The sequence below is a fragment of the Dipodomys merriami genome, unplaced genomic scaffold, assembly GCF_024711535.1.
Source record: "Dipodomys merriami isolate MVZ:Mamm:240054 unplaced genomic scaffold, mDipMer1.0.p SCAF_2, whole genome shotgun sequence".
In the NCBI taxonomy this organism is placed as follows: domain Eukaryota; kingdom Metazoa; phylum Chordata; class Mammalia; order Rodentia; family Heteromyidae; genus Dipodomys; species Dipodomys merriami.
The window spans coordinates 72746840-72762632 of NW_027203381.1; the positions used below are offsets into that span (position 1 = coordinate 72746840).

Consider the following 15793-nt stretch of genomic DNA (forward strand, 5'->3'; position numbering starts at 1 on the left):
AAGAGCAGAGATTGCCGGACTGATGGGATGTAGTTTGTTTTTCTTTTTAAAAATGTTAACACTATAAAATAGACCTCAGGGGAAAAATGGTTCTGATCTAATGTTGTAGACTAATTGGGACCATTCTTGAAAGCAGGCACTAATCCAGAATGTGGATAAAAGAGATAATCTCCTTCATATAACAAGAATAATGCTGTCCTTCATATACAAAGATAAGTCTGCTTACTCATCATGATTGATTTTCCAGCACTAATGGGGATATGTGCTGAGTTGTCCATGTATCTCTATGCTCTGACCAGCAAAGCGGCTTGAGATCAGAATGGGGGTTTGTAGCTGGGGAACAAACTCACAGAAAGTAATAGAATCTACAAATGTGTAAAGGCTAAGTGAGTTGGTTTCCCTTAATTATCTTTGCAAAACCACTCTGTGGAGGAGAGTATATGTGTACAGCATGATGAGGTAAGTTGCCTTACACTTAACTGACTGGTAGAGGTGGGATTCAAACATAGGCTATCTGTAATGTATTGAACTGCAGTCATTAAAACTTGATTTTATTCAGTTTTGTATCAGAATGGGTTAGATACTAGGTAGGTTTTGTTGTGTAGCTTTGGTGGCACTGGAAGTGAACTTAGAGCCTCATGATTGCTTGCAGCACTTTACAGCTGAACCTCCAGCTCCATTTGAACTAGAATTTTGCTTCCTGTCTGGGCATGCACTTGGATGGCAGTTGAGAATTTATTAGAAAAGAAAAATGGTAGAAATAACATGCAGCGTAGACATGTCATGGGGAAAACAGTACTTCAGCACACCTCAGCCATCTTTAGGATTAAAGAGCTTGGTTTTGGATTAAATTTGGAGAATTGGAGTACTTGAAGATGATAGCTTTCTGATTGGTGGGTCTTCTTTTTGTTTCATGGAGCCAAAAAGGTTCAGTAACCTCTGCATTTTCATTCTTTTGTAGCCCCCCCTTCCTCTATTTTCCTTTTTTTTTTTTTTTAATTTATTGACAGATTTTTGGCTTATGAGCTTATGCCATATACAAGTTGCATGGGCAATTCCCTGATTGCCTGCTTTTCTACTACTATCAAAATTCTGTATGTACATCTGACACATTTTACTTTTTATTTCCTAATAGTTGCCTTTCTTCGATCACAAATACCCGGTTGGTTATACATCTCTTCCAGAAGTCATAAAATTGAAAATATACCAAAAAAATCTTTTACCATGATAAATATAGTACCCTTTCTCCCTGAAAGAGAAGAAACTGTATCTTGTTAGCTATGGATACTGGTGTAGAGGTGATTAAGAAAAAATTAGCCAATAGAATTTAAAAAGGAGGGAAGTGGCGGGGGGGGGGGGGGGGAGCTGGGAGAAAGTAAAGGAAGGAGTGACATTGTCCCCCCCCACCGCCAAAAATGAAATGTACTTACTACCTGATTTAAGAAGTGGTAGCCTCTTTTCAAAACACTTTAATAATAACAATGAGATTATTTAAATAGAAGAATGTAAAAAGTGTGCAACACCATGTTTTCCCCAATCAGGATCATTTTTGAGGAATCTGTCAGTATAACTTGGTGTATTTAGTAATTCAAAGAAGAAAAACAATTATTTCAATAACTACCAGATAAAATTTGATATGCATTTCAGATTTTATCTTACTATTATATGTGAGGGATCTTATCTAGAGCTTCATATACCCTAGACAAGTGCTGTACCCCTGAGCTGCATCCCCAACTCTTCCACATTTTAGAAACAGTCAGCCAAGTCTCAGTGTATAGTACTTAGAGGTAGCAGTATTCCATACACTTACCTACACTGAGTACAGATCCTTGGCAGAGTAGATGGACGTTATAGAAGTTGATAAGCTGATTGTAAAATTGGTGTGGAATTGTAAGGAATTCACAAAAGGTAAATCAATCTTGTAAAAGAACTTAAATATTTAAATATTTCTTCATTTTAAAACTTTTTACAAGGCAGTGATGATCAAGACATTGTGGAATTGTTGAAACGATATGCATATATGGGTCAATGGAATTGAGAACCAAGAAACCATGTATGTAAACCAAATCACACCCACTTGCATACACACAGCTGCTTATTGATTACCATTTTGGCAGGTAATAAAGATCAGAAATTTAATAATCATAACATACATTTATTTCTTACAGTTCTGGAGGCTTGAAAGTCCAAGACCAAGGTACTAGCAGATTTATATTTGTTGAGAAATTGCACCTAATTTCATAGACGCTGTCCTTTCTTCTTTGAGATAAGGGCAGACTGGTCAAACTCAAGCTGGTTTTGAACATTAGTCTTCCTGCCTCAGCCTTCTCAATGTTGACACTACAGGTGTGAGGCATCATACCTGACTGATGTTCTTTTTTAAAAATCACACCAGACCCACCTTCAACATCATCCTACTAGGAATTAGGATTTCACATACAAATTTGGGACAGATGGGAACATTCAGTTTATAGCAAATACCAAGACCATTGAAAGGAGAAATAATAGGTTTGTTTTTGTTTTTTTTTTTTTTAACCAGATAATGTTAGTAAACTGCCCAGCTACATGAAAAAAAAAAATGAAGCTTGGCTCTTATACCATGTACAAAAAGTTAATTCAGAATGAATCTCAGATTTAAATGTATGAGGTAAACGAAAATAAAACTCCTGTAAGGAAACAAGATTACTGATTCTTAGATCTGACACCAAAAGCATGAATAAGAGAAAGACCAGTCTGGGCTCTGGTGGCCCATGTCTGTCACCCTTGATACTAAGGATTGAGAGTCAAAGGAACTGGTAGTTTAAAGCCAGCTTGGGCAGAAAGGTTTTAGAGACTTCCATTTCCAAAATATCCAACAAAAAACAGGGTTAGAAGTATAATTCAAGTCATAGAGGACTAGCCAAACAAGCCAATTAAGCACAAGGCCTGGTATTGCCCCCAAAAGGAAAAAGTAGATTAGTTTAGACTTCATCAAAATTAAAAGCTTTTATGCTCCAAAGAATACCATCAAGAATGTGAATTGGGGGTAGTGTTTCAGGTGGTCAAGCACCTATCCAGCCAGTATGGAGACCTTGAGGTCAAATCTCAGTACCTACAGAAAAAAAGGGTGGGGGGTGGAAAGGTAAAGGATTGGGGGACATTTTTGTTAGGCATATAGTTGAAATGTTTTATCTAAAATGTTAAACTATTATGACTCAGTAAAAAGACAACCTAGGTATCCAATTTAAAAATAGGTAAAGGATTTGAGTACAAGCTTTTAATGGGCAATATATAGCAAATAATTACCTAAAAAGATGGTTTACTTTATTCAGCTGGGGGTTACAAATCAAAACATGAGAAGATATTTTATCCCCACTAGTATGGCTTGGTTAAAAAAAGTCAATAATAGCCAAGTGTTGGTGATGTAGAGAAAGTGTAGCCTTCATATGCTACTGGTAGGAATACAAAATGATAAAGCCATTTTGGAAAAATAGTTGAGTAGTTCCTCAAGTGAGGAAATGGAGTTGTCATGATTTTAATTTGACCCATACATAAATACATGTTTACACATCTATATATATATAATGTCTATAGGTGTATGTGGAAGCATTGCTCATAATAGCCAAAGGTAAAAGTAGTTTAAATACCTGTTAGTTGAAAGGATAAATGTAATTGGGTATATGCATACAATGGAATATTTAGCCCTAAAAAGAACAAAATACTGATACATGCTACAGTGTAAATGTACCTTGTGTATGTTAGTCCACATAAAGAAGCAGCTAGTCACAACAGATTGTGTATTACATGATTTTTGTCCATATGAAATGAAATACCCAGAGTAAGAATAACAGCTAACCAATACAGGATTTCTGGTTCTTGTTTATTTTTTGGCAGTCCTGGGTTTGAACTCCTGGGGTTTTGTGCTTACTAGGCAGGGACGCTTCCATTTAAACTATACTTTCAGCCCCAAGATTTCTTTTTGAGGTGATGAAATACTGTAAAACTAATTGTGGAAAGGGTTGCACATATGTGTGAGTCCTAAAATGATTGTATTGTACCTTTTAATAGCAGTAAAAAAGGAACTTTTTGATGTCCCTATTGAATGAGTCTGGGCCTATATATGTGATTAAGGCTGAGCCTACAAAATAGAACACTTTAAGTAAGCTCATGTGTTCTCTGTTCTTATAGAAATCATGACCACCCCAGGAAAAGAGAACTTTCGCCTAAAAAGTTACAAGAACAAATCTCTGAATCCTGATGAGATGCGCAGGAGGAGGGAAGAAGAAGGACTGCAGTTACGCAAGCAGAAAAGAGAAGAACAAGTAAGTCCTTGATGTGTTTACTCATTCCATTTTAAAGTGGGAGCCATCCTCTTTATATTTTAGCAATATTTAATAAATGTTTGTCCCTTTCATCAAATCAACACTTTTTTTAGAATAGGGAAGAGGTATTGAAAAATAGAATAGAGAAATCTCAGGTGGGAACCAATGGGGTGGGGGAGGATCGGTGAAGGGGTGTTACATAGGATTGAAGTACTTTATATTCATGTGAAAGTAGAATAATAAAGCCAGTTAAGAAATGATTTTAAAAAGGAGAAAGGGGGGGCTGGGACGGTGGCTCAGTGGTAGAGCGCTTGCCTTGCATGCATGAGGCCCTGGGTTCGATTCCTCAGCACCACATAAGCAAAAAGAAAAAAGCCAGAAGAGGCACTTTGGCTCAAGTGGTAGAGCACTAGCCTTGAGTTGAAGAGCTGAGGGACAGCGCCCAGGCCCAGAGTTCAGGCCCCACGACCAGATGCCCCCACACCCCAAAAAAAGAATATGCTATGGGCCTTTTTACATATAGTCACTTATTCAACAACCTGAAATGGAGTTGTTTCATGTCAGTAAATAAAAAGGAGAAAGGATAAGAAACAGGAATAGAGGGGATAAACTTGGTCAGAGTACATTGTATCAGTGTATGAAATATAGCACAATAAAATTTCCTTGAAAATACTATTCATTGTAAAAAGGATTGCATGTATGTGTGAATACAGTAAAAGTTACTGAATTGTATACCAGTAAGAAAAAAGAGGAAATCTCTTGTTCTTGTTTTCTTTTTTCTCTTCTTTTTTGGTGCTTCTGGGGATTGCATTCATCAGCTTTGTACTTGCTGAGCAGATGCTCTACCATGAGTCATGCCTCCAGCCCACATTCCTATTTTCTTAATATAACCACTGTTTAATATTTTGACCTGTTTTTAGTGTATTTCATTTTTCTAATATTTCAATTTGTTAAAGATTTTTGTGTATGTTAATTAATGAATTATCAAATAACCCAACAGTGCATTCATTAATTTTCATTATAAACTTAATTTGAAAAGTTGCAAACATAAAAAATGGAAGGATAGTGAACCTCATAAACTTTGAATCTAGTAATTGTCTCCAGTTTGCTGTACTTCATATTTATTTTTATATGTATTTAGTAAGTTGGTATAAAAAAGCTTTATTCATAAGGACATTTAGGTGTTGATTTCTTTTAAAATTATTATTATTTTTTCTTAGTTAAAATTATTTTTTAACCTGAGAATATAGGAGCACATGGGATTTCACTTCACTTTATGGTTCTTTGAAAATGCTTAGGACAACTGGGTGCTGGTGGCTCATGCCTGTAATTCTAGCTATTCAGGAGGCAGAGGTCTGAGAAATCACAGTTCAAAGCCAGCCTGGATAGGAAATCTGTGAGACTTTTACCTCTTAATTAACTATCATAAAAAGCCAGAATTGGATCTGTGGCTCAAAGCGGAACATACATAAATGGTCTTGGTATTTGCCATAAAGTGAATGTTCCCATCTGTCCCAAATTTGAATGTGAAATCCTAATTCCTAGTGTGATGATGCTGGTGGATCTACTATGATTAAAGTAATGATCACAGAACCTTCATGAATAGCCCTAAGCACAAAAGGTAAGGGACAGCACCCAAGCCCTGAGTTCAAGCCTTAGCACCTGCACAGAAAAAAAAAAAAAAGCTTAGGACAAAGAAATTTAAAGACATAAACATTTGGTGACTTTTTATTTATTTTTGAATGAAGAGACTTTAGTTTGTAAGAATCATTTGTCTCTCTGGCCACACACATCCATAAAAACTTCATAAAGTTAAAGGCAAATGAAGTAGCTATAACTCTTTACACCTGAGAAATAAGGTAATCTTTCATAAACATTTTGCAGTTACAGTAAAATAGTTTCAACAAATACTCTTGAGAAGCCCTTACTGGCTAATTCAGTTAAATTAAGTCCTAGAGTACATTATAACTTCAGTATTTGTTGTTAGCATTGTAGATGTTTGAATCAAGCACTTAATTAGTATTGTTACTGGGAAAGGTAGTTTGTAAATACAGTAGACTTTGAGTTTCTTTAGATGAACTTAAGTATTATTACTGTCTTTTATATCTGGAATAAATTTCCTTTTTATTTTTGAATCAAGCAACATTTTTCTATACTTATATTCACTTAGGTAAAAGTAAATACATGTATATGTAGGTGAATGCACCTGTAGATGTGAATGTAACTGCTAGTCTGGGGATCATAGTTGGCACAAAGGACTAATTTTTTCATTTAAAAAATTTCATCTTTTAGCTGGGCGCTGGTGGCTCACGCCTGTAATCCTAGCTACTTAGGAGGCTGAGATCTGAGGATCACGGTTCAAAGCCAGCCCGGGCAGAAGAGACCGTGAGACTCCTATCTCCAATAAACCACCAGAAAACCGGAAGTGGCGCTGTAGCTCGAGTGGTAGAGCACTCGCCTTGAGCTGAAGAGCTGAGGGACAGCGCCCAGGCCCAGAGTTCAAGCCCCATGACCAACAACAACAACAAAAAATTCATCTTTTATCATAGGAAGAACTTATAAAACGAATCAGGCTTCCCAATAGCACAGCCATACTTACTTCATGTCTAATATTTAAAATAGTGAACATCAGGAAAATGCAAATTCATTTAGCTACTGTTTATCTTTCTACAACTGCTTTGTCATCTATCTGGAGAAGTCAACAGGTTTATGTCAACCAACTAATAGGATGTTGCATTTGTAGAAAGTATAGCAGTTGATGCGGTCAGATACACAGACAATTAGTGTCATCATTTTAGCAGAATATTTTGTTATCTAGCCAGCACTATATAAAAGAACCTCTGTCTTGTTTGACAGTGACAGTCAGATTGCATTTACTGTTAAAATATAGTCTGAATTATATAGATTCTTGCTGACTCAGTGTGAGTGACATAGTATGTCTAAAAAAATCGTGGAAACCAAAGTGATGAAGAATAGAGGCTTGTTTGGGATTGCTAGTTATAAGAAATATCATCTGGAATAACAAGTTGATAAACTTTTGAATAGTCAGCATTTCTCAACTTGGCTGGTAAGTTTAGGCAATTATTTTCTATAAATTATATATATATATTATATGTAGTCCACTAGTTAAGATTATCAGGCCTTTTTTCAAAAACCTGGGCTTATCTGAATGTGTGTGTGTGTGTGTGTGTGTGTGTGTATACAGTATGTCTATGTACATATATATGTACACATATAGATACACACATACATATATAATATACATGGTTGAGAAAGTTAAAGTAGGGCTAAAATACCCAAAAATAAACAGTTTCCTGGCTTTATTTCCAGGTCATCTACTTTCTCAGCTCTGTAACTGTTCAATGTGGCTTATACTGCTATGTTTCTAAGTAATATTATTTATTATATGTAAATTGAAAATATCTGATGATGTTCTATTGTAATGAAGATGTAAGTATTCTTTGTATCCGTCCGTCCGTCCGTCTGTCCTTCTATTCTTCCTCATAGTACAATTATATTTCAGTATGGTTGCATTTTCCGTTGCTGAGCTGAGCTGAAATAATGTGGCAATATTACTTATGTTTTTCCTGGAGTTCACTTTTTTTTTTTTGCTAGCTCTTTAATTTTTTTTCTAGTTTTCTACTTATTCAACTATTATATAATTCATTCACTGTCACTGGAGATCTCCCCTTTTTATTTTCTGTCTTGTTCCAATTAGCATTGCTTATTGGAGGGCTCAATTGTGGGGCTACTGTGCTAAGTACTTTTGTGGGAAATTTCTGTCTTTCTTGTAGTTATGCTTCATTTTCTGGTTCTGTTTTCCCTCTTTTAAGTTTACTTTTTTTCCCTCCTTTCCTCCCTCCCTCCCTCCCTCCCTCCCTCCCTCCCTCCCTCCCTCCCTCTCTCCCTCCCTTCCTCCCTCCCTCCTTCCCTCCCTCCCTCCCAGTTCCAGAATAGTATACTGGTTAGTAATTATGAAGCATGGGTAATAGTTAACGGTTAAGTGTTTGATATACCAGGCACTGTGTGGATAAGGATTTTATGACTAACATACTCATTCTCTGAGCCAGACTCTTGATTGTGAACCAAAAATGAAACAAAAAATTCATTGAATGAAATTGAAGTGTCTTTAAATATATGATCCTTGGCAAAATAAAGTATAATATGTGCATGAAAACATTGAAAAGGAAAAAATATAAATTTGTTAATTGCTGGAGTTGGATGCCTGGCTCAGGCAGTAGAGCATCAGCAGTCACTGAAAGCCTCAGACACAGTTTGAATCCAGTCTCAGATAAATAAATAATTTCATTGCATTCTTCATGCTTTAGCTGAAGTCCAGCAACTTCAGTGGTTGCAACAATTCATTGAAAATAACATGGGAAGGAACCTTTGGGCATCATCTAGGCCAGTTAACATTCAAATTGTATTCTGAAGGTTTGGCGTTTTAGGTATGTCTCATGCTTCTTCTATTTCTCTGCAAAACAAAAAACAAAAAACCTGTTGAACTATATGTCCAATATGGTAGCCTCTTATATATAACATTCATATGTGGCTAGTTCAAATTGAAATGTGTTCTTATAAAATTTACATTGAATTACTACAAAGAAAAACATGTGAAGTAATCTTTTTTTTTTTTCTCTTGACTTTGAAATAGAACTCTGTGCTTGTTGGGTTAAATAAGGTATATTTCTACATATTGCCTTTTTTTTTAAGATCTCACTTTTTGCCTGGCCTGGATTATAATCCTCCTATTTAGGCATTCCTTCCATTTATGCATTCTGTTATGTCAGAATCAGAGACACGTGACACCACATACAGTTTTTTCTGTTGAGACACTATTTTACAAACTTATCCTTGGCTGGCCCTCAAACTACTGTCTTCTCAATTGTAGCCTCCCAAGTAGCTAGGATTATAATAATAAGCCATCATACCAGCTTTGTTTTTCTTTTTAAAATGTGACTACTAGAATTTTTGAAAATTTAGTTTGTGACGTTTCTGTTGGACAATGAGTATATAAATCATGTACTAGAAAACAGTTTGAGTTTGAATGATTTTCCAAAGACTAGTTAGATTAGTGAACCAAAACTCCCATTATATGTGGAGGTACACTTTCCACAGTATTGTCTATATTTTTAGGATCATCTGATGAAAATTACTTGCTAAACAACACTTACACACAACTTGTGTTTGTTTTTCAGGGCAGAATAGAAATAGACTGTAGTTTGAAATGGAGGCTTAAAACTTTTTGACTCCTTAAAACTACTAAATATTAAATGATATTGATAACAACTATTGGAAATTGATGGTACATGTCTAATCCTGTGTGATTGCAGTTGTACTTATAGACTTACTTATTAATGATGAAAGATTTTCCTATCCAGCATGTTAGAAATTTTTCACTTTAACAGTTACATTAACTTGCATTTTTACCCCTTCTTGGTACTTAGTACTCTCTGCAGAATTCTTCCCTCCTGGGTATAGGACTAGACCCTCCCATGGAATGAGGATAGTCTTCTCATATATCAAATTGTGGCTATAGAGTATTCTGTATTATGCACCCTCTCTTCAATTTCTGACATTAGCATTTTTTGTGTCCTCTGACTTTTTTTTTTCTTAATTTGCTTGCCTAGAGGTTTGTAGATTTTATTGATGTTTGCAAGAGCCAGCTCTTTTGGTTTTGTAGGTTTTACTCTGTTGAGTTCCTCTTCTCAATGTCTTTGATACTCCTCATTTTTATGCCTTCCTGAATTTATTTTGGATTTAATTTGTTATTTTGGTTTCCTTATTTGAAATCTTTTCTATTTTCTAATACATTATAGCAGCCAATGCTAACAAGTTTCTCTCTAAACATTACTTTTGCTTTATCCCACACATTTTAATAGGTGTTTTATTTTTTTCTTCGTAATTTCTTCATTAATCTATGTGTTATTATAAATGTTTAGTCAGAGGGACCCAAGATGGTGCCAAAACAATAGGGAATCACCCTAGTTCTCTCCAACCAAATAGAGAGTGGAGAATCCCAACGTACAACTAGCCCCTCACCCCCCAAGAGATCAACAACAATGAAAAGCTGAACAAGAGAACCAATCAAAGGAGAAAAGAGAAAAAAGAGCTCATAAACTGCATACACAAAGAGGGAAGTCCACGAAGGCCTCTCCTGCACCCATCACTAGAGCGGGGCTTGAAAAGCGGCAGAAGCTGCTCGCCACTAAAGGATCGCAGTGGACTGCAGAAATCAGAGGCATGGCACTGCGACACCAAGAAGCGGAGAACTCCCACAGCACCGCTGGAAACCAACAACTAGTCCCAGGATCAGTGAGTACCCTGCTGGGGACCTCCCCTATGGGAGACCAATGCCAGTAACCCACAGAGCTTGAACTGGACCTCTCACTCCTCCTCCCAAGAAGAAACACTGCACCTTAAGGGGAAAATGAGGACAGAGCCATCCCCCATGCTCCACCTACTAACGTTCAGTGGGAGGTTATAGGGACCCATCCTTGATGGGTGCTAGGACTTAGTCTGCCCAGAGTTCTGGCTACCTGGATTGCGTGCACAGGGCAGCAGCTGGTGGAGGGCTCTCCTGCTGGAGAACTGAGGTGCCTGCAGGCCTGTAGCGGCTAATAGTTGGAGGAACGTTCTTCCCCCTCTACAGAACCTGCAAGTTGGGGAGCCGAAGTGCACACAGTCTAGCAGCAGCCAGTGGCAGAAGTCCATTCCCCTCTCCCTTCAGCCGGGACACCGAGGTATGCCTGCCGTGGCCAGTGGCCGAAGAACCATCCCTGGCCCTGGCAAAATCTGCCAAGCCTGGGATCCTAGGTATGCGCTGCACTTGGCAGCACCCAGTAGCTAAGAGGACTGGTCCTCCCCCCATACATCTGTCAAGCCAGTTCACCTGCATTCCAATTCCTGTAAGGAAACAAGATACATGGCAACGCAGGCAGCACACTCCCATTGGGAGGCACTGTCCCCTGAAGGGAGCCACTAAAATCTCTGCCTTGTCTAGAAATGCGCTTTGTGTGAATGCACTGAGAGTGGGTGGAGCATGCACTTGTGCATGAGACAAGGTAGCCTAAGTAGCGAACCAAGCACCAACCACTGGAGAGGAGAGAACCTGGGGCCAAGGTTCACCCCCACCCAACCAAAAACATCCCCAGTGTACTGGTTGGAAGCCCATCCCTCATGAAACCAATGACTATAGGAAGCCTGAACTCAACTGGCTCATTCTTAGCTGCAGACTGGGCAAATTCCTTTCAGCCTGCTGGCACCTGAGCACACTCATGGCCAGGGCAAACCAACCCAGAACCAAGTGAAGGCCGCCACCTATCAGCCAAAAAACAGTCAGAGCTCGGGATTCAACTCTAATAATCCTTGAGCCCCGAAGTGTAAGTCATAGCAAAAAATTACAAGATTGAAGAATAGTTAAGACAGTAACCAACCCCAAACCAGCAGCAACCCAGAAAAGAACTCCAGTGACAGGGAAGAAGAAACAGAACAAACGATCAATTATAGAATTGATGGAGGAATTGGCCAAAGAAATAAAAGGAGAGATACAACAGCAATTTCCAGGGGTTTGGAAGTTGGCTCAGTGGTCGAGTTCTTGCCTCGCATGCACAAGGCTCTGGGTTCGATTCCTCAGCACCACATAAGCAGAAAAAAGCTGGAAGTGATGCTGTGGTTCAAGTGGTAGGGCTCTAGTCTTGAACTGAAGAGTTTAGGGGCAGTGCCCAGGTCCAGAGTTCAAGTCCCATGACCGACCCCCTCCACCCCCCAAAATACAAAGAAATGTCAAAGGAATTTGAAGACCTAAAAAGATGCAGTCAAGAATAGACAAAGGATTCAAATGGTTTTTCTTTCTTGCTATTGTTTCTAACATGTTTATAAGAAAGATGATTTTTCTGTTGTTTTGTATGTCCCTCCCCCACAGTGTAACCCCTGCTTTCACTGTATTTCATGATGGTATAATTTGTGGAGGAGAAGGGAAAATCAAATCATTTAAATAGGGATACAGGTAGACCCATTGCAAAAAGGGGATGTACAAGTTGTTATGTAGAAAAATGAACTTTACAACTTTGGGCGGGAGTGGGAGGGGTGGGAAGGGGAAACAAAGGAGGAGGCAACAATGCTTGGTAAGAAATGTAATTACCTTACCCATGTAATTGTAACCCCTCTGTACAGTATTTTCACAATAAAAAAAAATAGACACAGTATATAACCAGATGAAATTAACACTTTGAGAACCGACATAGAAACCATAAATCATTCAATTTCCACTGTGCAAACCACAATGGAAGCCACAGGTAACAGAATAAATGAGATGGAAAATAGAAGACAAACCACAGCAGCTGGAGAAAAACAGTCACAGATTTGTTAAAAACATTCAAAACTTAACAACAGTCCAAGAACAGGCACACAATGCCAAGAAGTTCAATCTTCATATAATTGGGATTGATGAAGGAGAGGAATACCAGAGTAGAGGGATGACACTTATTCAACCAAGTTATTACCAAAATTTCTCCAATCTTAAAAGAGAAAAATCTCACCTACATAACAGAAGCATACAGAACTCTAGCAAATAGGATCCTAAAAGGAACACTTCTAGACACATCAGTAAAAATACTAGACTTGAGTAGAAAGAGATGAGCTTAAATGCTGCACAAATCAAAGAAGGAGCTATTCTACAATGGAAAGAAAATCAGAATCACTGTGGACCTCTGCACACAAACCCTCAATGCAAGGAGAGCGTGAAACATTGCTATCCAAACCCTGAGAACCAACAATTGCCAACCCAGACTGATATTTCCAGTGAAGCTAGCATTCGCTTTTGATGGACAAACTAAAATTTTTAATAGTAAAGAAAAACTGAAGGGTCAGGTGCCGTTGGCTCATGCCTGTAATCCTAGCTACTCTGGAGGCTGAGATCTGAAGATCGCAGTTCAAAGCCAGCCCGGTCAGGAAAGTTCGTGAGACTCTTATCTACAATAAACCACTCGAAAATCAGAAGTGGCGCAGTGTGGCTCAAGCGGTAGAGTGCTAGCTTTGAGCTGAAGAGCGCAGGGACAATGCCCAGGCCCAGAGTTCAAGCCCCACGACCGACCAAAAAATAAAATAGAATTTTTAATAGTAAAGAAAAATGAAGGGCCAGGTGCCATTGGCTCATGCCTATAATCCTAACTACTCTGGAGGCTGAGATCTGAGGATCGAAGTTCAAAGCCAGCCAGGCAGGAAAGTCTGTGAGACACTTTATCTCTAATAAACCACCAGAAATCTGGAAGAGGCACTGTAGCTCAAATGGTAGAGTGCTCACCTTGAGCTGAAGAGCTGGGGGATAGCGCCCAGGCCCAGAGTTCAAGCCCCATGACTGACACACAAAGAAAAAAAAACTACAGGAATTCATGAACAGTAAGCCAGAATTATTTAAAAAAAAAAAAATTAAAAGGAAAGAATAGTGTGAAAAAAACAAGATCAGGAAACCTCATCATATAGATATCACTAGGAGATCAATTTAGTAAGCACAGGAGAAGGAAAGAAGCAAAACTCAGGAAAACAAGAAAATGACAGGAAACATAACACATTTCTCCATAATAACCATAAACATTAGTGGACTCTTCACCAATTAAAAGAAAAAGAACTGCAGAGTGGGTCAGAAAAACAAGATCCATCCATTTGTTGTCTCCAAGAAACCCGTCTTGCAGTCAAAGAAAAAAACTGAGTGGGGGGGGGGGGGGGTGGAAGAAGATCTTCCATGCAAATGTACCCAGCAAGAAGGCAGGGGTTGCCATCTTGACATCTGACAAAATAAAATTCTCATTAAAATCAGTATAAAAAGACAAAGGTCACCACACAATTAATACAGGAACAATCCAAGAAGAGGTTAAACAAATACACTCAGACTTACAGAAAAAAATAGACCCGACTAATAGTAGGAGACTGATACCCCTCTTTCCCCAAAGGACAGGTCTGCCAATCAGAAGATCTGCAAAGAGGCCTCTGAACTACATGACCCCATATTCCAAATGGACTTAATAGACATCTACAGAGTTCCCACCCAACACACCCAGTACACATTCTGCTCAGCAGCCCATGGAATGTTCTCCCAAATAGACCAGATCATAGTTCACATGAAGAGCCTAAGCAAATACAAGATAATCGATTCAATCCTTGTTTTCTGTCCAACCATAGTGGAATGAAACTAAGTCTCAACAACAAAGCATACTGTAGAAATTACTCAAATACATGGAGATTGAACAGCACACTAATCAATGCTTGGGTTGATTAACACTTGGGTTAATAAGTTTCTACATCACAAAGAAACCGCTGGGACACAGGAAAAGCAGTCCTGGGGGGAAATTCATTGCTCTCAGTGCACATAACAAGAAAACAGAGGCAGCTCAAGTAAATATTCTCATGATGCAACCAAAAATGTTAGAAAAGCAAGAAAAAAATTGAACTGAAAGTTTGTAGACAAGAGCAAGATAAACCAAAGAAATTAATGACATAGAGATTTTAAAAAATTAATAAAATTAATAAAATGAAAAAGCTTTTTTCCCCCCATCTGTCGTGGGGCTTGAACTCTAGGCCTGGGTGCTGTCCCTCAGCTCTTCAGCTCAAAGCTAGTACTCTGCCACTTGGGCCACAGCGCCACTTTCAGTTTTCTGGTGGTTAATTGGAGATGAGTCTCAAGTACTTTCCCGCCTGGGCTAGCTTTGAACCGCAATCCTCAGATCTCAGCCTACAGAGTAGCTAAGATTATAGGCATGAGCCACTGGCACCCAGCATGAAAAAGCTTTTTTTAAAAAATAATAAAATTGACAGACCTCTTGCAAGGTTAGTTAAGAAAAGAGAAAGAAACCTAAATTAGTAAGATTAGGGATGCCACAGGAAAAATTACACATCCAAGATATCCAAATGATCAAAGATGAACTCTTCCCAGAATCTTTACTCACTAAAGAAGAAAACCTAGCTGAAATGAACAAATTTTTAGAGAAAAACAAATTGCCCAAACCAAACCAATAATATTTAAGTCAACTAAATAAACCAATAACATAGAACAAAATAGAGGAAGCAATCAGAAGTCTTCCAATAAGGAAAAGCCCAGGACCAGATGGATTCACTATGGAATTCAATAAGAAAGAGGAACTAATACCCATAGTCCTCAGCTCTTCAGTGAAAAAACACTATAGGGAGCAATCCCAAACTCATTCTATGCAACCAATACCACATATCCCTAAACCAGCCAAGGACCCAACAACAAAAAAAAGAACTACAGACAAAACTCTCTGAACATAGATGCAAAAGTCCTCAATAAAATATTAGCATACAGAATCCAGAAACATAAAATCATAATTATGATTTGCATCCCACAGATGCAAAGCTGGTTTAACATACGTAAATCAATTAATGTAATCCACCACATCAATAGAGCCAAGGTCATTAATCACATGGTTAGCTCAATTTATGCAGAAAATGCTTTTTCCTTTTTTTCTTTTTTTTTT

The 15793-nt window shown here is 38.1% G+C and overlaps 1 protein-coding gene across 2 annotated transcripts in view; it reads left to right on the forward strand.

Annotated features, from left to right (window-relative positions):
• Positions 1 to 15793, forward strand: part of Kpna1 (karyopherin subunit alpha 1) — a 55634-nt gene that overhangs the window by 6374 nt on the left and 33467 nt on the right. For both annotated transcript variants that reach the window (XM_070030083.1, XM_070030082.1), the window contains exon 2: positions 4168 to 4301. In XM_070030083.1, the coding sequence (XP_069886184.1) occupies positions 4173 to 4301 (129 nt within the window). In that variant the 5' untranslated portion in view covers positions 4168 to 4172. The remainder of the gene's footprint in view (positions 1 to 4167; positions 4302 to 15793) is intronic.